We start from the raw sequence: 20,651 nt of genomic DNA, 5'->3' as shown, positions 1-20,651 counted from the left end.
GTCGGCTCTGATCCAACCTGCATGTCTCTGGGTCCTAGAGGCATACAGGTCCTGAAGAGGTGGCTGGCTGCAACCAATCACTTTCTCAGCAGAACGTACGATGCGCTGCAGTCTGCTCCTGTCCCTGGAGGTGGTGCTGTTGTACCAGACAGTGATAGAGGAGGTGAGGATGGACTGGATGATGGCCGTGTAGAACTCCACCAGCAACTTCGTCGGCAGTCGTAGTTTTCGTAGCTGCCTTAGGAAGAACATTCTTTGCTGGGCCTTCCTGATGAGGGACCTGATCCCATTTGAGGTCCTCAGAGATGGTTGTTCCTAGGAAGTAGAAGGAGTCTACAATAGGAATGGGTAAACCAGCCAACATGAGAGGGGACAGAGAAACTCTGACTCTCCTGAAGTCTATGACCATCTCCACTGTCTTCTGGGCGTTCAGCTCCAGGTTGTTGTGGCTGCACCAGGACACCAGCCGCTCCACCTCCCTCCTGTAAGCCGACTCATCTCCATCTGAGATGAGACCGATGATGGTGGTGTCATCCACAAACTTGATCAGCTTTACGGACTCGCGGCTGGAGGTACAGCAGTTAGTGTACAGAGAGAAGAGCTATGGAACACAGCCCTGAGGAGACCCGATGTTGAGGGTACGAGTGTCGGAGACAGTCGTCCCCAGCCGCACACGCTGACTCCGGCTGGTCAGGAAGTCTGTAATCCATCTACAGAGGGAGTCAGGCACGTCCAGCTGGCGAAGCTTGTCTTCAAGCAGAGTTGGAAGAATCGTGTTAAAGGCAGAGCTGAAGTCTTCAAACAGGATCCTGGCATAGGTTCCTGGGCAGTCCAGATGCTCCAGAACGAAATGAAGGGCCTGGTTCACTGCATCGTCCACAGATCTGTTGGCTCTGTAGGCAAACTGCAATGAGTCCAGGTGAGAAGCAGTGATAGATTTCAGGTGAGAGAGAACCAGGCGCTCAAAGGACTTCATGACCACAGTCTTCACCAAATGGTCAGGGTTTACCTCCTCAACAATGTCTAACAACATGATGTCAGGGGTCATTTTTGGAAATCTAGAGATGCCTGTATTTGATGAAAAATGAATTAATTGTCTTGACAGTTTCCAGAACAACAAATTAAATTCAGCTATTTTAAATTACCCAGCACAGCTTGCCCATGTACGTTGATTGCCACCTTTGAGCTTCAATGTGTTTTTGAGTTTGTTGTTGTTCTTAACATTGTAAAAATGAAGAATTGTCCTCATTTGAAACAGGTGTATAGATGGATGTGACATGTTGAAAAAGTAATTATTCTTGGACATTTGACCATCCTCTTGTTTCTGCAGTTTGTCTTGTAAAAGCTCCTCAGTCACAGAGATTTCTGCAGTCTCACAACCACGCAGGGTGGCATTTCAAATCTTCAGTGTTCATAAAACTATCAGACCGGTGAGTCTTTTTTTCCAATCCATGGGGCCCAAAAGTGATACGTGGGTTTTATCGCAAACAGATTCTGGGCAGCACCTTCACTGTTTGTTGCGATTATGTCATTGCTTGGCGAAATGGCTGCTAGAGATGGCGGCGCACGCGAGTGTAGCGGCTCTTGGCTCTCCGTTGTTTATACTGCTTTTAAGCTTTAAGTTTTCCCTCACTGCTGGACATTATATTTCGTTTGGAACTAATGGACATTGGATTACAATATAAACTGACCATCTCCACCAACTTTCATCGTACTTTCAACATCTCGGAGCAGATAGCGCGACCATCTGGGACTGTCTGACCACCTCCCTCTGCTTCTCACCCCAGCCTACACCCCCTACTGCCGTCAAAGGAAGCCCATAACTAGGACCATCACCACCTGGCCTGAGGATGCTCTCCCCCAATGCCCTCCCCTCAAAGAACTGCTTTGATGCTACTTAGTGGCACGCTTTCCACCATGAGGACCTGGCAGTATTCACAGAGACCGTACTGGATTACATCATGTACTGCATTGGGAACGTCACTGTGGATAAGACCTTTCGGCTATACCCAAACCAGAAACCTTGGGTGACGAGCCAGGTCCGCACGCTCCTCCGGGCACGAAATACAGCCTTCAAGTCTGGCGACAGAACCCTCTACAGGGCCGCTCGCACTGATCTGAGTGTGATACTTTCCTTTGGTGAGATGATTAAACTCCAAACACTGACGAGACTGACTTGTATATTTCCTGTTTATTCCTCCATCCTCGATCTCATCCAACAACTCTCATTCTCGCGTGACGTTAAACACTTACTGTGGTCCAAGTGACCCGGATGTTACATCTCCCTTCTTAACAAAATAAAATCTATTTTATTTAAACACAATGAAACGAATGCACTGAAAACAAAACACTGATTTTTAGCCCGTTAGCAAGTACTGCATAATGGATTAAACATGCTTCACGTATATCTGTAGAGAATACAAGTGCATTTCAAAAGCATAACAATTAACAAATGTTTAGAGATCTAGTATTTGTCTCGGCTTGATGGTACGGCCGGTTCTGGTGGTGTAGCTGGGTAGCTGGCTGACAAGTGGTGGTTGATCCACAGGCTCTGACTGTGGGGGTTGCGCGTCTCTGTCGGGTGATTGCTGCGCGTTGCTGTTCGGTGTATGTTGAGTGCTTCTGGTGGGCGTCTGTGGGGCGTCCGTGATGTCTGGATTTTCTTGTCTCGCATGGAGATGCCGTCTGTTGCGTCGGAACATCTGACCTTCGTTTGTTTGTATGTGATAGCTTCTCTGTGTATCTGCCACTTGTGTCACTATGGCCGGCTTCCAGGAACCGTCATCTTGTTGGTAACGGACAGGTGTGCCAACAGGTAGACGGGGTAGTGGTCTTGCTGATCTGTTATAATATTTTTGCTGGCGGCTCTGACACACCTCTCTCCTCTCGCGTACAGCTTTCAGATGTGCAACTCGTGGTATCAGCTGTCTCACAGTCATTGGGAGTACTGAGCGGAGTCTACGGCTCATCAGAAGTTGGGCGGGGGATTTTAGATTGTCCACCGGTGTGTTCCTGTACTCTAACATGCCCATATAGTGGTCCTTATTTCCAGCTTTAGCCTTGTCTAGTGTTGGCAGTCTGGACTGTTTTTTCAGCAAGGCCGTTACTTTGTGGGTAACACAGGCTTGAAGTGATGTGCTTGAAGTCCCACTCCTCCGAGAAAAGGCGAAACTCTGTCGAGCTGTAGCATGGTCCATTGTCACTGATCACCAAGTCAGGGATGCCATGTCGTGCGAACGCTGTTTTGCACTTTGCTATGACAGCAGTCGAGGTGCAGCTGGTTAGTTTCTCCATCTCAAAGTATCTACTGTAGTAGTCCACGATGACGATGAAGTCCTGCGAGTTCCACGTAAATAGATCAGTTCCAATAACTTGCCATGGTCTCTCTGGTATGGGATATGAGATGAGCGGCTCTCTGATGTTGGAACTTCGTCGTTCTTGACATATGTTGCACTCTGCAACGGAGGCCTCAATTTGTTTAGACATGCCGGGCCAGAAAAGGATGTCACGAGCACGGCTTTTACTCTTTTCTATACCCATATGTCCAGTGTGGATGCGGACGATCATGGCAGCTCTTAGTGCGTGAGGGATTATGATTTTTTTCACCTTTGAGCATTAAGTTGTCGGCTTCACTTATTTCATCCCTGTGGTTCCAATATTCCTGGATGTTGGCTGGGCACTTTCTTCTCTCATCGGGCCACCCTGATTTCACAGTATTTTTTAGTGTGGTGAGCTGGATATCTCTGAACGTTGCCTCTTTGATTTCCTGCAGCTTGGTCTTGCTCACTGGGACGTTGCTGATGAGGGTGTGCACTGGTGCCTCTAATCCTTCTGTTATACGGTTGTCGTGGTGTTGAATGGACTTACGTGACAGGGGATCAGCCACAGGTATATCCTTTCCAGGAAGGTGTGTGATCTGGATGTTGTATCGCTGTAGCTGTAGTATCATCCTTTGAAGCCGTGGGGGCGCTGCGGCCAAAGGTTTGCGTAAAATGGCTTCCAAAGGTTTGTGGTCTGACTCAACAATGACCCTTCTTCCGTACATGTATTCGTGGAAGCGTTTGCACCCGAACAGTACTGCATACAACTCTTTTTCTATCTTAGCGTAGTTTTCTTCTGTGCTGTTTAGTGATTTGGATGCATATGCCACTGGTCTTCCCTCTTGGAGCATGACGGCTCCCAAACCGTATTTCGAAGCGTCGACCTGGAGCCTCAACTCCTTCTGGGGGTCGAAAAACGCAAGCACCGGGTGGTGTGTTATCAGGTCTTTTATGTGCTTGAATGTCTCATCATGATGGGGGTCCCATGTAAAATCGTTTTCTTGTTTGAGTATCTGCCGCAGGGGTGAGTTTATCTGGGACAGGTTTGGGGCAAATCGGGCCAGGTAATTGATCATTCCCAGTATGGTCTTCAGCTCTGCTTTGTTCTTTGGCGGTGGCATCTCTGTGATGGCTTTTACCTTAGCAGGGTCTGGTTTGATGCCTTCACTTGACAGCGTATGTCCAAAATAACTGACCTCTGGAACGCAGATCTGACATTTCTCGGGATTCAGTCGCACTCCTCTTTCTCGTGTGCGCTGTAACATGGCTCGAAGATTTTCGTTGTGCTCTTCTTTTGTCTTCCCGAACACCAGGATGTCGTCCACTATTGCTGCAACTCCGTTGAGCCCTTCATACGTCTCATCAACACGTCTCTGGAACTCATCTTGGGCTGAGTTGAGCCCAAATGGTAGCCTTAGGAATCGATACCGACCAAAAGGGGTGTTGAAAGTTGTCATCTTGGATGAATCTGTGCATAGTTTGATGGTCCAGTAGCCAGATCTAGCATCCAGGACGCTGAAAAACTGTGCTCCAGCCAGTTTTGTTGTGACGTCCTCTAGTGTTGGAAGTGGGTAGTGCGGCCTTTTGATGGCTTTGTTGAGGTCCCTGGGGTCAAGACACACTCTAAGCTTTCCACTGTGTGGTTTTTCTACTACCACCAATGCGTTCACCCACTCAGTGGGCTCGGTCACTTTGCATATTATGTTGGACTTCTCCATCTGGTCGAGCTCTTGTTTCAGTCTGTCGTGCAGTGCAATAGGGACACGACGTGGTGGATATGCAACTGGCTTCCGGGTCAATATGGAGGCGACATTGTCCTGGGAATTCTCCTATTCCTTGGAACACATCAGCATATTCTTTTAAAAGACCCTGTGCGTCGTCTTCTTTCTCCACTGCAAATATTAATTTGATCAGGTCCAAATCCAAACTGGCCCTCATGCTCAGTATGGGTGGCGCTTCTGTATCGACGATATGGAATTCCAGCATACTTGACCGGTCTTTGTAGCTACATTTGAGCTGGCAGGTGCCCCTCACTTTCAGCTGCTCACCTCCATATGTTGTGAGTCTTTGTGTAGCTGGTTTCAGTCTCATATTCTTGAATAAACGTCGAAATATGTAATTTGGGATGGCGTTGGTCTGTGCGCCTGTGTCGATTTTAAATTTGATGTTTTGCGTGCCCACTTTAATTTCTGCATATGCCTGTTCCGTGTCTTTGCCAGTGTTCTCTGTCGTGAGTCCATCTATGAACAGCTCTTCCTCGTCACTCACTTCCATCACACTGTGCATGGCTTTGTGACGGGGTTGTGTAGTGGTTCTTGATTTACATGCTTTAGCAAAGTGGTTCATCTTTTTGCAGTTCAAACATTGTTTCCCTTTTGCTGGGCAGTTGTCTTTGGTACTGTGTTGTCCTCCACATCTGCCACAGTCTGTGTTGGTTGAGGTAGGGTCTCTGGGTCGTGCCCTTCTATTAACTGGACGTCTGTTGTCAGGTCTCTTGTTGATAGCGTGTATGGCTTCACTTCCGTGGTCCCTGTTTCCAACCATCTCCTTCATCTGTGCTTGTGCCAATTCATAGGACCTTGCTATGTCAATAGCTTTTTCTAGTGTGAGGTCCCCACCATGGCTGAGAAGCTTCTCGCGCACACGCGTGGAGTTGGTTGCTATGACGATGTGGTCTCTCACCATTTCGTCACTATTTGGGTAACCACAGTCCTTAACAAGTAGCTTTAGTTCAGTTATAAAGTGCTCGAACGTTTCTTTATCTCCTTGTTTCTTTTCATGGAAGCGATATCTGGCATAAATGGGGTTGGACTTAGGAGTGACATATTTTGTGTATAAGTCGTAGTATGTCTTCAACTTCTTGGCGTCCTCCGCAGACAGTGTCCATGTGTTAAACACATCCCTGCCCTTCTCTCCGACCCATAATAGTAGGTAGCTGCACTTATCTGCCTCCTCTTTCTCCCGTAGCGGCCCTGAGAACATCAACTCTGCATGTTGTTGAAAACGGCGCCATGCCTCCGGCAAGTTCGGCGAATCCCAATCCATCCTGGGCGCTGGAACTCCAAACGTCTCCATCTCGGTCTGACGTGCGGGTTTTTATCCTTACTCTGACACCATGTGATACTTTCCTTTGGTGAGATGATTAAACTCCAAACACTGATGAGACTGACTTGTATATTTCCTGTTTATTCCTCCATCCTCGATCACATCCAACAACTCTCGTTCTCGCGTGACGTTAAACACTTACGGTGGTCCAAGTGACCCGGATGTTACACTGAGGAGAGGCATCAGGGAAGCCAAAGCTGAATACAAACGAACAGTGGAGGAACACCTTCGCAGCAACAGCCCCCGTCAGGTGTGGCAGGGGATCCAGACCATCACCAACTAGAGAGGCTGTGCTGTGAAACCATGTGACCCAGATGCAGAGCATGCAGAAGAACTAAACAGCTTTTTTGCACACTTTGAGCCTATGACACAGCTCCCAACCACAGCTCCACAGGCCCCTCCAGCATCTAGTGCCTCCACGCTGACCATAGAAGTACAGGAGGTCACATGCGTACTTCAGTTAACCCCAGGAAGGCAACTGGTCCAGATGGTGTACCTGGGAAAGTGCCGAAGGTCTGCGTTCTACAACTGTCTCAAGTCTTCACAGACATTTTCAATCTGTCTCTTGCCCAAGCTGCCACTCCGACCTGCCTCAAATCCACAACCAGCCTCAATGACTATCGACCTATAGCACTGACCCCCATTATTACCAAGTGCTTTGAGAGACTGGTTCTGCACCACATCAAAGACTGCCTCCCCCCCATCCACCTCCCACCTGAGCATGGATAAAGGATTTCCTCACAAACCAGCACCAGCACGTAAAACTTGGTCCCCACCTCTCATCCACCCGCACTCTCAGCATTGGCTCTCCTCAAGGCTGCGTGCTGAGCCCACTCCTCTACTCCCTGTACACATCCGACTGCTGCCCCGCCCACCCTGAGAACACCACCGTCAAGTTTGCTGATGACGCGGTGATAGCGGGTCTGATAGCAGGGGAGAGTGAGGCAGCCTCCCGGGATAAGGTCCTTCGTCTGGAAGAGTGGTGCTCAGTGAACCTCCTCTGGCAGGAGGCTACAGTCGGTTTATTCTCTCATTGATATAGTTATTTCCTCGTGTGTGTGTTATCCACCACCGAGCATTTTATGTTTATTGGCCTCGTGATTAACTTCTGAGTGCGTTTGAGTTCTCCCCGTTTATAGACTTGATTATTAATTCGCCTCTCCTTTTGTTTCAGGTTTTTGTTACTCCCGGTCCGTGTTCTGGTTTCAGCACCTTCCATTCTTTGTTCCTGTTCGTCTGTCTATATCTCGTCTTTTGTTCATTGTGTTGTGTTTCACAGCAGCCTGCACACAAAAAAGAGTGTGTTGAGGAAAATGTGTTTGAAGGACTACAAACATGGCGGCCATGCTGGTGCTACTTATGATGGATCTAGCTTGGGAGTTGTAGTTTTTACATACCTCAAATTGTCTTAATCCAAAGGTAAACAAACATTAACAATATACAACTGAGTCTAAGGCTGGAGCTTTAAGGACACAAGTTGATGGCAGAGCGGTGTTGTTATGGACGTCCTTGGAGGTGAAGACAACCTTGTAGTCCACACTCATTCCTGATGGACAGTGGAGGGCAGTGACAAGAAGTAACATGGCAGTGGAAGTGGCATGGATGACAATGATACTAGTGTCCAGGTCCAGATTACATGGCAGACTGGGTTCAGTGGCAGACCAAACACACTCACACCAGGGTGGAATCCTGACGGCTGCAGTGTGATGGACAGCTGTTGGCCGTGGCTATAATGGTGGCTCTTGGCGAACATGTACATGAGGACCCCGAAACAGGATTCAGTCTTTAAACAGTGGTATGATGCAACCTGTTGATAAACACTTGAGGAAACTGACCACTGTTTTTACAAGAAGTGTTTTATTCTGAGGGAAACAAGAATACATGAGTACACTATTGATGCACAAAACTGTAAGACGTGCAGCAATAACTAGTGATGAACGACAATGGTCTGTTTTCATGAAATTTCATCACAAACAAACAAAAGTTCGTCTCAATACATTGTAAATTACCACAGAACAACTCTACAGCCTGCATCAACCACTGGACTCCTGGACCCTCACCAGCCACTCGTCTGGGATCGCCACCATGGCACCAGAGGCCGACTCCTTGTTTACTGCACAATTAAATATCGAACTCTGATTCCCAGTTTGTGTTTGAGTCCCCTGCTTCAAATACGTCACAGCAACATTCCTCGGTCCTCACTTCCATAAAATAAAAAGACATACGCGTAAACCAGCATTTCACTAACTGCAACAGGAATTTAAGAACGGTAAAACGTAGCAGTAAATGCTGAAATAAAAGTTTACAACCGTAGTCACATCATCACAAATGCATGCTTAACTTGCCGTGCAGTCCGCCACGCTTTTCTCCACGTCTTTTTTGCATTTTTTCTCTCTTGCAGCTCCTCAAAATTTTCCATCTTGGAAAGCTGGGGTTAACTGAATCTGTAGTTTCTACTGGTGCAAAGAAAAAGGAATAGTTGCAGTGTCTTGGGTTTCCTGCAGGAGTTACTGGACAAGGAGTGTGTAGCGTCTGCAATCGGAGTGTTTGGGCCATGAGGGGTTTGGCCGATTCTGTTGTGAAACGTTTTTTTTTCTGCTACCATCAGGAGGGAAGACTGTGAAGTTTGTGGGCCCACCGAATGCAGGACAACTTCATCCGCCAGGCCATCAGGAAGCTGAACTCTCCACCCACTGTTGCACTCCAAGTTGCACTTTAATTGTTTGTACTCTCGTTGTCATCTGTCAACGATCATTGTTTATTTGACACTTATGTTTTTGTTGTTGTGTTGTTAATGTTATATTTTATCCATGGTTTAATGTTGCATATATCACAGCATTTGGCCGCCGATTAATTACATTTCAATCCTCTGTATGCAATGATTATGGCAAAAAAACTTTATATAGTGACGTGAGAAGAGGTGCCAATGGCAGCCTTCCATTTTGGTTGTTTATGCATAGCCATAGGTTCCTGACCCCTGATGTATTATATCATGGGAGTGATGATGTATTGCATTGAGCAAAACACATGAAAGAGCAACGGGGAGCTAGTCAAGACTGAAAAATCAGATGCAAAACTGAGTGAAACAGAGGAACCTGTCAGAGGGGCAGGACACAGTCCATGATAAGGATTCACACAATGGAGGACAACAATTGCCATTGCCTTGTCCTCAAACCATACAGTGTTGGGGACAATGTTAAGCCCCTTAAACATTATAATTCTTGTCATAACTTTTATTATCGTAACACTACTGTCCACAAATACCTACTACATCTTGGTCAATGGAACACATAATTTGCATCATGACAACGTGCAGAGACCAGAATGGCACGCAAGTGAGCCAGCTTCCGCAGCCAAAAGGAAATGTGAGTGGTCTCAAACCTAGCCTCATTCAGGATAGAATGTTAGTGGGTCTGACATGGAACTTGGATATCTCCCTTCCATCATACAACGACATCTTCAGGTCAACAATGACCCACCACAAAACTTTAAAATGATAAACTCAGCCAAGAGTTTTAACCCTTCTGAATGCAGGAAGATAAAATAAATGTAATGTACATATGTTTAAATATGTTGTTAACTTTATTAGGAAAAAAACTAAACAAAACACTACAATCACATCACTAACAATACGCACCACCCATTTTATGTAAAAGCGTATTAACAGTGGCATTGTACAGTTTGTGTTTAAAACACGCACCCAAAACTATGTTACATTTAACCACTTGTGGTGCATTTCTTGGAAAATTAAATATATCACAATTAAAAAAAAAGAAAACGTCCACATTCATCTTAGTGACTTAAATATGAATTTGAGTATATCTTTATACAAAAACATGCATCTTAACCCATTTGCCACAGAAGTACAGATGTTAAAAAGTTCTTAGTAAATGTGTCTGGAGTGATCAAATGAGATCTGATATGTGGTGAGTTTATTCGCATTAACACAGCAACACAAGTTATAATTAGTTTGGTTTTGATCACAGTCTGTTGGGAAAAACAAACAACAAACAAAAACGTCTGATAAGTGGCACACACAGAGAGTGTGAAATTGACAATCCAAACCTACAAAACCAAACATTCTGTTGGTACACAAACACCATTGTGTTAGAGGTAACTGCACAAGACAGAATATAAAGACATTGACATAAACAAGCGCACTTTGGCTCTTTCATGTCACAGGTGACAAAGAGGATATACTTTCATACACAGGTGTACAAAACAGAATCATGAAGAGTTCGTAGGAAGGTCATTGACGGGAAGCAGGATGTAAGTTCATCCTCTTAGTCTCCTCCATATCCCTTCTGCTCAGTGTGGTAATTGAGTAATTCATGTCAACACTGATGTATGCAGTTATCCAGGCTGGGATGTCATCAATTTTCTTCAAGTATACGTACTCATGACAGCAATGACATCCCTCACCACTGAAGTCTTCTGGATCCAAGACTTAGACATCTGGATTCTGTGAGAAGGAGAGATGTCAAAAGCAAAGCAGACAAGGACAGAATACACTCTGACAATTATTTTATTATAATAATAATATATTATTATTATCTCCTCTGCAATTATAATTTGGGAGACTCAAATATTCTAAATGGATTTTCCTTTTGAGACATACAGTATGTCTGTTGTGCATAGCATGCGAAGTGACGCCTCTGAAGCAAGAAGGCCAGCAAATAAAAAAAAAAAAAAATGAAAGTCAGGGAACCAACCCATATCAATTATTGTGAGAGCAGCTATAAGATACTTTTCAAACAACATCAACAGCACAAGCTTCTCCACTCTGGATCTACTGTGGAGTTCTCCCATCAGCTCAGAACCTTTAGATTAGATTAGATTTAGATTAGAGTACAAAAGTGTTCAAACTGTCCGTGTCCTTTCTTTTATTTTGTTGTTCCCTGTTTCATTTCCGTTTCCTTTGTTTTCCCCAGCTTAATGGCCGCGCAGCTGGAGCTCGTTTTCCTCATCAACAATGCAGGACAGTGTTGCCAATTTGGCGACTTTGTCGCCTGAGAGAGAAAATTACACAAAAGCGAGTAGCGACAAATCTAGCGACTTCTTTTTGGTGATCAGAGGCTCCAAATTCGCGGGAGGGGGAAAAAAATAAGTGCGCCATTTTCTCTCTTTCCCCATTCGGAGAAAGAGACGGAGAGGGGCAGTGGAAGACAGACACAGGCAGAGCGGGGCGGGGGCGGAGTATAGAACAGCGTGGACTGTCGCTTCCTTGTTTTTTTTTTCCTTAGCCCCCCTCACGTTTTGATTGGACCACTCGCTCGTCTAGCAACTTTTTGGGTTCATCTTCCTTGACGAGCCATGACACAAACAAATGTACTGTATTTAGAACAAATGCAACTGCTGACTGATGGAAAAGATTACCATAGCCCATATGTTATGGCTCACAGTGCCACAGGCAATGGTGACCCCATTGGGCTGGTGATGTGCAGCCATGGTGTGGCCATGTGACAGAATACATAAACCTTCATTGTTGTGTTCTACAAGTTATTTCCATTCAGTAAGTCCAGGCTTATATGGTGAAATTGCCATCTTCAGATTCAGAAATTCACTTTTTGTCATTGTTTCTCAGAAATGTGTCACATAAAAGAAAAAAAGGTTGTTAGGATTTGGGTTAAACCATAGGGCGACCTATTGCTCTAGATAGCATGAAATGACAATAATCCCCCTCAGAGAATGAGTTCACACCGGAGTAAATATGCTCACCATACAATCGTGGTTCACTGTATCTCACAGAACTCAGTAGTGGTGTGTGTGAGTTAACTTCACAGCCGTCGATCATGAATAATGCACAAAAGACCCGAGACATATTTAGTCAAGATCACAATTATGTGAAAGACTGAAATAATGAATACATTGTGTTATTCCGCTATCCAACTTGGATACGCGGATCAATAAAATAAACAGCATCAACAACATCAACACAGAGTCTCTGTAACAACTAATGTCATCATTGAGAGTTTTCTTGAGGCATTTTACACCCAAAGGCGCCATGCTTGTTAATCTAAATTATTAGAACATCAATGTTTTTTTGAGTATCGGCACTCAAACATATCGAAAGAGAATAAATATTGAACCATTACATCACTATCGGTAGTCACAAGTAAATATGATTAACTACTAAATAATTAGTATTAATATGGATATGAATTGTGGATCTGAGTGACCAAGTCTATACAAGCAGGCAGAGCAAACCAGACCCAAACGAGTGTCCAATTTTCAAAGTGACCTCAATATCATCATTGAATGAGAGACTCATCCATCTGAGGGTCAACTCGGGTGAATCTCCTCTGTCTTTCCTGAAAGTAAAGTTGCCTTTACATCCTTTCTGACTTTTCGTCCTTTGACAGGACTCCAAAGCAACAGTTTGTGATGTTGGCTCAGGAAATGTTATCTGTTAACAAAAGGGTATGTTGGGGTAAGTATTTTTACCGTGCTTAACAAAAAATCTAGTCATTTGCTCAGTTTGAAGAATCTTTCAACATTTGGTGATTGTGCCATCTCGGTCAATTATTAATCAAATACTCTTGATCAGAACCCTCCTTACTCACCTTGTGGGTCTCCACGCCACCAGCTGCAACAGGTTAGCAAACCACCCTCATTGTAATCTACTATGACGTTTGAATTCCAGCTATTGGAACAATTTACCATTTTAATTAGAAACAAGGACCAACTGAAATCACTTTCTCCACGTTCATGTTTTGAATGACCCTCCGTTAGGAATTTGCTAAACAATAGAAACAAAATGAAATAAGACATACCAGTATGTATAATAAATACATCAAATTTATTATAAATCAGCCAAACGCCTAATTGCTTGCTTCCTCTTCGTCATCATATAGTTCAGCTATCGATGTGGGATGTGGCTCATTTGTTTAAAGCCACACTCCATCACATGGGTGTGCAGTTTATAGGCATTGGTATTGAAAGAATGGAAGAAATGACTTACTAGTGTAGCACCTTCCTCAGGCACCAAATCATTGAATTCCTCACATCCAGCCTTTGGTGTGCTGTCAAAACAGGAAAAGCATTTAAATACTGCAACAATATATTAAATCAGGGTAAAGTCCCTCATTTTACTTTCAAAGTCCCTCACATTAAAATTGTCAGCAGTATGTTCAGAGCTAACCATGGTCCCACTTTGGGCTGTCAAGAGAATACTTTGGTACCAATTTGAGACCAACACGCAAAAACATACATCAAAATCAGCCTGTTTCAGCTGCCTCAGTACTAAATATGAATGTTGATTCTTGGTAGAACCAAAGGTGGCCGTATTATTATAGTTATATTTAGTTGATGGAGACATGACGGTATTGTCTCATTAACAACACATAAGGAAATGCTTTGTGATGTTCTCTGTTGTTTTTATTTTTATTTTCCTTACAGTACGGACCTCAGTATGACTGACCACACAGACACACGTTAAAAGATATAATATTGAAGAGCTTTTTATAGGAACTTTAACTTTGTCATCCAGGATTTGTATGTTCAAATGGAGCAAAAAAGCACAATACAAAAATCTATAAGCAATGGATATTAATTTTTAACCTCAACTCACAATGTTAGAGGTTTTATTCATTCGAGATTGTGGAACAGTTTTCTGCTTTATAGTTAGATAATAACATACAAATAGATGCTGGACAGTTTTAAGCAGTAATAATGATAGAAGTGAGCTAAAAGCACATTTTCATTGATCTATTTTTTATTGGTAGTATTGTGACTCCCATGAGTTCCCATGATATTCTTACCTGCAAGAGATGTACTTGACCTAAGACTAGATTTTAAATACAATTTTAAAAGGGTTGTTGAAAAGGCTTGATCCACAGACATAACTTTGTGGTAGGACTGGCATACAGAGAAGTTGAGAAATGTAATTTATAATGAGCATTCTTAATTTCACTTACACCAAAAGGACTTACTGTTTTGGTTCACTGTGCACTTGAAGACTTCCAAGTTGGATATTGTTAAGACAATCTGTGGGTGTAACATCTGTTGCTGATGGTGCTGCTGTTTGTTGAAGACACAACAAACTAGATTGCACTTCTTCATCTGGAATAATTGTGACAGAAGATCCCGACTGTGCACTCTTGCCATATAGAGCTGAGGGAATGCAGAAGAAAATGGTGTTTTATTGCAAGCAATTATCTCAGAGCGCTCTTAATATAAATCTTAGAAAATAAAACTACAATTAATACACATAAATAATAAGTGGGACCTGGAGTAGTCCTCATATTGCAGGAAAGCTGTGGCTAAACAAATTTCATTGTTTAGTTTGTCATGTTTTTCCAAACTGCCATTGTAGTGAAGTGTAATCCAACACACAGGTTCTTTAATCACCACGAAAGTCTTATCACATGATCATCATAATTCAGAAAAGCTGAACATAGCTTTGAACATGGCTTTGGTAAGTGTGTTCTATTTCCATTTTTTTCCTTCAAAGTTAAGATGTGCAAACCCAAATGAATGGAGAATGACGCCCCAAATGAACAGATAATATTAAGACCATATAATTACTGTTAACACATACATCCTGTGAGAAATATCATTCATAAAAAACATTAAAGTAAGAGATACGTTTGAAGCACATACAGCACATTCCTGGACAGTGCAAATGCTATTAAAGAGGTAGACAGACCAATCACACCTAAAGAGAAATATTGTAGAGCTTCTTAAAGGGATACCTTGACTTTGGACTTTGTCATCTGGGATTTGATGCATCTGGGGCTTAGAAGGATACTGCACCACCCTTGAAGGAAAAATGTCTCCTGAAGATGTGTCTTGTGCCTTGGAGCAAGAGTCGCTCACTAAGAATGATGTGTCAATGAGTCCAGAATGGGCACCTGTTTTCAGAAGTTCATGCTCTGTTTTTGCCAGGGTGAGCTGTTCTTTGCCACTGATCTCCTCCATGGAGAAACTATTTTGTTTGAGGAAATCACTGCTGTGCTTCGGAGGTGTCTGTGAAGTCGCTGACAGTACGCTTTTGTGACGGAGTGGTAGCTTTGACTGAAAACGTCTGGATGAGGTGGAATGTACGGTAGTCGGAGAGCCAGTGCTTTTGGTGGGACTTGATTTTGTTAAGTCCTCTTTGCAGAAACTTTGAGATTTGCTCGATAATGTTTTGGTTTTGACGTCCAGAGCGGAACCTTCTTCGGTCACAGATTTTCTCCTTGTGTCCATTTTTATAGCTGCCTTATCCTTTTTGTGTTGTTTTGATTCGCTACACTTAATATGGAGATCAGGTTTGGCATAGTTGACCTTGATTGGAATTTTAGATTTGGAGACTGCACCGGAGGAGCTGTCCTTCTTTGATGGGGAGGCATTTGTGTAATTAGCTCTTGAGTGATAAACAGACTTTGCTTGTATTTTGTCAGGGATCTTTGTTGTGCCACATGAAGTGCTTTGCTTGGGCATACCTAGTGGTGTAGAGGCCTGTACAGCTGCTTGTGCCTCTTCCAGGGAGTGCTCAGGAGGAAGAGCTCGTACAACAGTTGTTTCTGTTGTATGAATGTGTTCTATTATGCTTTCATAGGAACTTTCAAAGGCATTTATCTCAACTGCGCCATCCCTCGTAGTTATCTGATTGAGGGTTATACTACTCCCTGTGCCAAAATTACACATTTCAGGCATCTTGCATTCAGAGGCCTCCCTTTTACAGGGTATATCAACATCAACCACAGGTTGAGAAGTAGTTTTTCTCTTTAGGTTGTCATGCTCTTGTTCTTTGAACTGTAATGTCAAATTAAGACCAACTTGAGGAGGTGAAGCTGCACTTCTCACTGCTTGTTCGTTATCTTGAATCTCTTCAAAAGGCTGTTCACCTATTTGGAAAAAAGCAAACCCAGGGCCCTCTTCCTCATAATTTCTTTTTGTCATATCAATAGCACCACTTCGTGTCATTTCGAAAAGTTTTCCTTCCTGAAAAAGAAAAGAGCTGGGTTCGCTATTGGGTGTGCTTTCTTCTGTTGGTGTTCTACCAGGTGTTGTCTGTGGAGTTATTTCCAAAGACCCATCGCCTAAGGCCAGATTTAGATCCCTCAGCTCATCTTGTGTCGCACAGGGTACAAAATCAGCAGAAATCACTGCAGTTACTCCCCTGGATTCTGTCTGGATATTTTGTTCTTTTGCACTATTCTCAATGGGTTTTGGCCTCTTTGTCTCTTCTTGTTTTTCATCTGATATATTGCAAATTGTTTTATCAATATTGTTGACCAGCAACTCTCTACCATCTTCAATGGTTTCTCGCGTCTTCCATAAACTATGTCCGATATGCATGCTCAACCTGTTTTCATTGATGACAATTACATCTAACTGTTCATCCTCTGCCTCTTCTGAATGGGTTTTTACTTCAGTTTGCTGAACGTGAGGTTCCCCTGAAGTGATATATGCTGCTGCGTGTTTGTCGACTTCCTTTTTGCGTGACTCTTCGTGCAGACCTGCTGAAAAGGGAGAGGTATGTTGTGTATAAATTGAGGTGGAAACACAATGAACTATCCCTACATCCTCACTAGGTATATTCATCTCACAGTCAATTGACAAAGCACATTCATGGATGGGCTGCAGTAATTCTGTTCCATCAGTTTCTGTGTCACTTTCATCATTACATTTATTTTCTGATTCTTGTTCACTAAATTGTTCAGCTATAGCCAACATTTTCTCCTCAGATATGAACTGAGCATCATTGTTGTCCAGGTTATCTTGTACTGCATCCTGAGGCTTGACAATTGTTTTGGATGGATCAGAAAGGATGGATGGGAAAGGGGACGGGACAATTTTCTCATGAGGACTGTTTTCTAAGGAGTCATGGGGAGGAGAGTCTTTGGTTGGGCTTGGTTCAATTGAGTCTGGTGACTTATAAGAAGAGCTTTCTTCCATGAGTGGACTACCATCGAGGGAGTCTTTCAGACTTATAGTCATGGAATGATCAGCACGATCGCTGAGCGAGTCTGAATCTTGATGTAAAGGCAACTTGAATTGTACTGAAGAGGAAGCAGAAACCTGCCAATCATCATCGCAAAAAGAAGAGTCCAAAGTGTCAGAAACTCTCTCAATAACTTTGATTGACCCGGACAAATTGGGTTTAACATATATGGCAGATGGAGACTCGCGCCCATTCTCATCATCAGCTTTGGTCAGTGTGATTTGTTTGGTGAATTCTGTCACTAATGTGTGGCAAGGTGTTACTAGCAAGGGAGCTTCTGACCCTCCACTGTCTTTCTTTTTTTGTCCAATTTGACTGGAAATGCTGGCACTGTGTGGGGATGTAGCCTGTGTATTTTCTTTGTAACTGTCTGAGCACGGTGAATGTACTCCACAATGTCCAGAACTGGTACCAAAGGACTTTGCTGCATCCTCATCCTTGGCACTCACTGAGCCTTCATCCAAGACAGAAGTGCAGGTATCTGCAGTTTCACTTGGCACTGATTTCATTTCAAAAACTTCATGACTTATTGACTGGACATTCTCTATCTCTAGTGGTATAATATCATATGACAAAACCTCAGACTCAAAGACAGGCACTAACAAGGAGACATCAGAAGTTGCTTCAGTCGTAGAGGTTTTAAGTTCACATGGCACAAATTTGTTCTTTGAGGATACCTGAGGTGCTTGGAATGCTTGTATGATTGCTTTTACAGACATGGTTTGGGTTGGGCTGTGTTTCTCACCAACTTTTGTCGTTTTTGCTAGAGTTTGTTTTAATATAGTGCTTTCATTGGTTGTACGTGGTTTACATGAAACATGCTTACCCCCAATTACCATCGTTTTTTTTTGCCATTGCTCGTTTTCCATTTTCACCTGTAAGGCTTTGACTGTGTCTTTTGTTGAGCCAATAGGTGTCACTTCAACATTTGGGGATACATGTAACTCTGGGCTTTGCTCTGGCTTTACCATATAAGCGTTTGCAGAGTGGGTTGAGTTCCCCTTCCTTGCTTGCTTTTTGACATTGCAAGCATTTGCGTTGCTTTTAACATGTGATTGTACTTGTGGCTTTAGATTTTCAGTCTGAGAATTTTTCTTCACTTTAAATTTTGCATCTATGCGGCACTCTTGAAGCTCATCAATTTCCTTAACATCTTTCAGTCTTGTGGTCACAAATTTGGGATGGCTTCCAAGCAAGATCGGTTTGTCACTGTCACTGTTTGAGATGTAGGTGCAATCATTTCCTCTACTGGATGTGCCACTTTCAAAGCTTCCGCTCCTGAGGATCTTGCTGACTTTCTCAAGGTCCTCTTTTACTTGTTCTAAGTCCTTCTCCATTATTTCTAATGGTTCTTCAGAAACCTCTACAGATCCTCCCACCAAAGCAGGACCCTGCAAGGTATGGAACTTTTCTGTGGACTCTGCCGTCAAGATGGCACTCATTTTAATCAGATCCTGTTTCATCTTTGATAAGTCAGATAGAAGATCTGGGTCATGGTGGACTGATGTCATGGAGTCTTCATCTTATGCACAGAAGAATCAAGAAATGGATAAAAAATTAAACCAATTAAAATGAAAGGGGAAAAGAAAACTTGGTCAGAATATAGAATCACATAGCATCACACACACAGTGGCAAACTAAGCACTATCAGTTCATTCTAAACCAGGGGTGCCCAACCTTTTCTAATCTATCTGCATCTACTTCGAATGTTTGTAGTTTGTCGAAATCAACAAGTTCACCTTGTTCAAAAACACTTGCGAAACACCACTCAATTGTGAACTTGCAACACATACTCCAAACTGATACAGCCACATAATAAACGACTTTGTAATAATTAGTGATTTATATTTATAATTATTAAATATGATACCTAAAGCATTTGTAGCACCATCGGCCCTCCCAATGCTCTTCTGAACTGTGAAGAGCATTTTTGACTCAATGAACAGGAAGTGTAAATGAAATACCAGTCCATCTATATTTGAAGCAATTTTAGCAAGGCAAGTTCTCATCCCTCCGTACAGGAACATGGAACTGCAACAAATAGAATGGGATGATTGGATTCTGCTGTCAGGACAGCTTGCGACAATTGAATCTCATTAAGTCCATGATCTACAGGTGGATCGTGATTGAATGGTTGAGCACCACTGGTGAAGCTCAGACTGAATCTGCACATCAAGGGGTTAATACAGGGAGTAGCAAGACAAATTTAGATACATAACATATTTCAAGCGCATGCATTGACAAGTGTGTGAGGTCATGCTAAATATTAGGAAAGGAGTTTGCCATTATTGTACTAAATTCATTACCCCACAGCATGAGGCAGGTTTGTTGACATTAAAACAGCTAAATGTAGGAAAACATAAAAAACGTCTCACATTTGACTTGGGTTCTCCTTGTCTAGAAAACAGAAAGGGAAAACAATTACTCTTTCATGGTTCTATTTTTCTTAGCAATTACAAAACAGAAAAAAAAACAACACCAAACAATCATTTAAATATACCGGAAATACACGTTGTCGCATGGAATTACTTGTGAAACAGGGGTGTCCAAACTACTACTACAGCCCACAGTGTCATATTTAGGTTCTAATTTGCATTAGCTATTTGATCACCACTCTATTCGCTGCACCAGGTTGTGCAGCAATGTGTTGACAACCACAGCATGTGAAAAAATGAACCATAACATATTTTTTATTCAGATGTTTTATATACCTCTTCAAGGAGGCAAAAAATAGAAAAAACCTTACAGCAAGCAGCAAGTATTCTGTCAAAAGGACAACTAAAAAACATTAAATTCGACGTGAGACGCCATACTTTGGTCAATCCCTTGAGACTTTATTATGTTATGATATACTGACATACTGGCCACTTGCAGCAGGAGTCTGAGACAGAGAGCACTGCATTGACAAAATGGTGTACTTAATGTTGATGCGCTTCCGTGCACAGCTTTTTCCCGTTCATGACATGCAGGTGCCGAGTAAGCAGCGAGTAGGGAGGAGTGGACGCATGACAACCAGCAGGATTTCATCAGAGCGCCGGCTGTCATGTGACCAGGCTTTTAGCAAGAGGGCGTCTTGGGCATTCGGCGGTCGCCCTAAACTGCAAAAAATTAACAATAAACATACAGAATGTTCTGCCAAGTTTCTAAGTACGTCAGACCTGGTCTCCATAGGAAGAAAATGGGGATATCTATCATCTGTTTTGTCAGGTCATGATGGCCCAGCCAAGTGTCCTGGATTCGGGGAAATCATAATCAACACTTCCAGCAATCTGATATTCTAATATGGTCTTGTGTTT

At 43.1% G+C, this 20,651-nt stretch overlaps 2 protein-coding genes across 15 annotated transcripts in view; one reads left to right on the top strand and one right to left on the bottom strand.

Moving 5' to 3' along the window:
* sepsecs (Sep (O-phosphoserine) tRNA:Sec (selenocysteine) tRNA synthase) overlaps positions 1 to 20,651 on the top strand; it is a 219,394-nt gene that overhangs the window by 99,438 nt on the left and 99,305 nt on the right. The gene's annotated exons all lie outside the window — the stretch shown is intronic.
* Positions 8,381 to 20,651, bottom strand: part of LOC128756153 (ankyrin-2-like) — a 75,826-nt gene continuing 63,555 nt past the window's right edge. For 6 of the 14 annotated variants that reach the window (XM_053860416.1, XM_053860411.1, XM_053860414.1 and 3 more), the window contains 5 exons: positions 19,731 to 19,752; positions 15,119 to 18,877; positions 14,357 to 14,537; positions 13,387 to 13,447; positions 8,393 to 10,887 (listed from right to left, as the gene is read on the bottom strand). In XM_053860416.1, coding sequence (XP_053716391.1) covers positions 10,873 to 10,887; positions 13,387 to 13,447; positions 14,357 to 14,537; positions 15,119 to 18,877; positions 19,731 to 19,752 — 4,038 coding nt within the window. In that variant the 3' untranslated portion in view covers positions 8,393 to 10,872. Of the gene's footprint in view, positions 10,888 to 13,386; positions 13,448 to 14,356; positions 14,538 to 15,118; positions 18,878 to 19,730; positions 19,753 to 20,651 lie in introns of all 14 variants that reach the window. The other 8 variants (XM_053860422.1, XM_053860424.1, XM_053860423.1 and 5 more) reach the window with 4 other exon arrangements.

Source organism: Synchiropus splendidus, chromosome 3 (assembly GCF_027744825.2).
Source record: "Synchiropus splendidus isolate RoL2022-P1 chromosome 3, RoL_Sspl_1.0, whole genome shotgun sequence".
Classification (NCBI taxonomy): domain Eukaryota; kingdom Metazoa; phylum Chordata; class Actinopteri; order Syngnathiformes; family Callionymidae; genus Synchiropus; species Synchiropus splendidus.
Note: the sequence above shows the minus strand (reverse complement) of the source record. Positions and strands in the feature narration are given on the sequence as shown.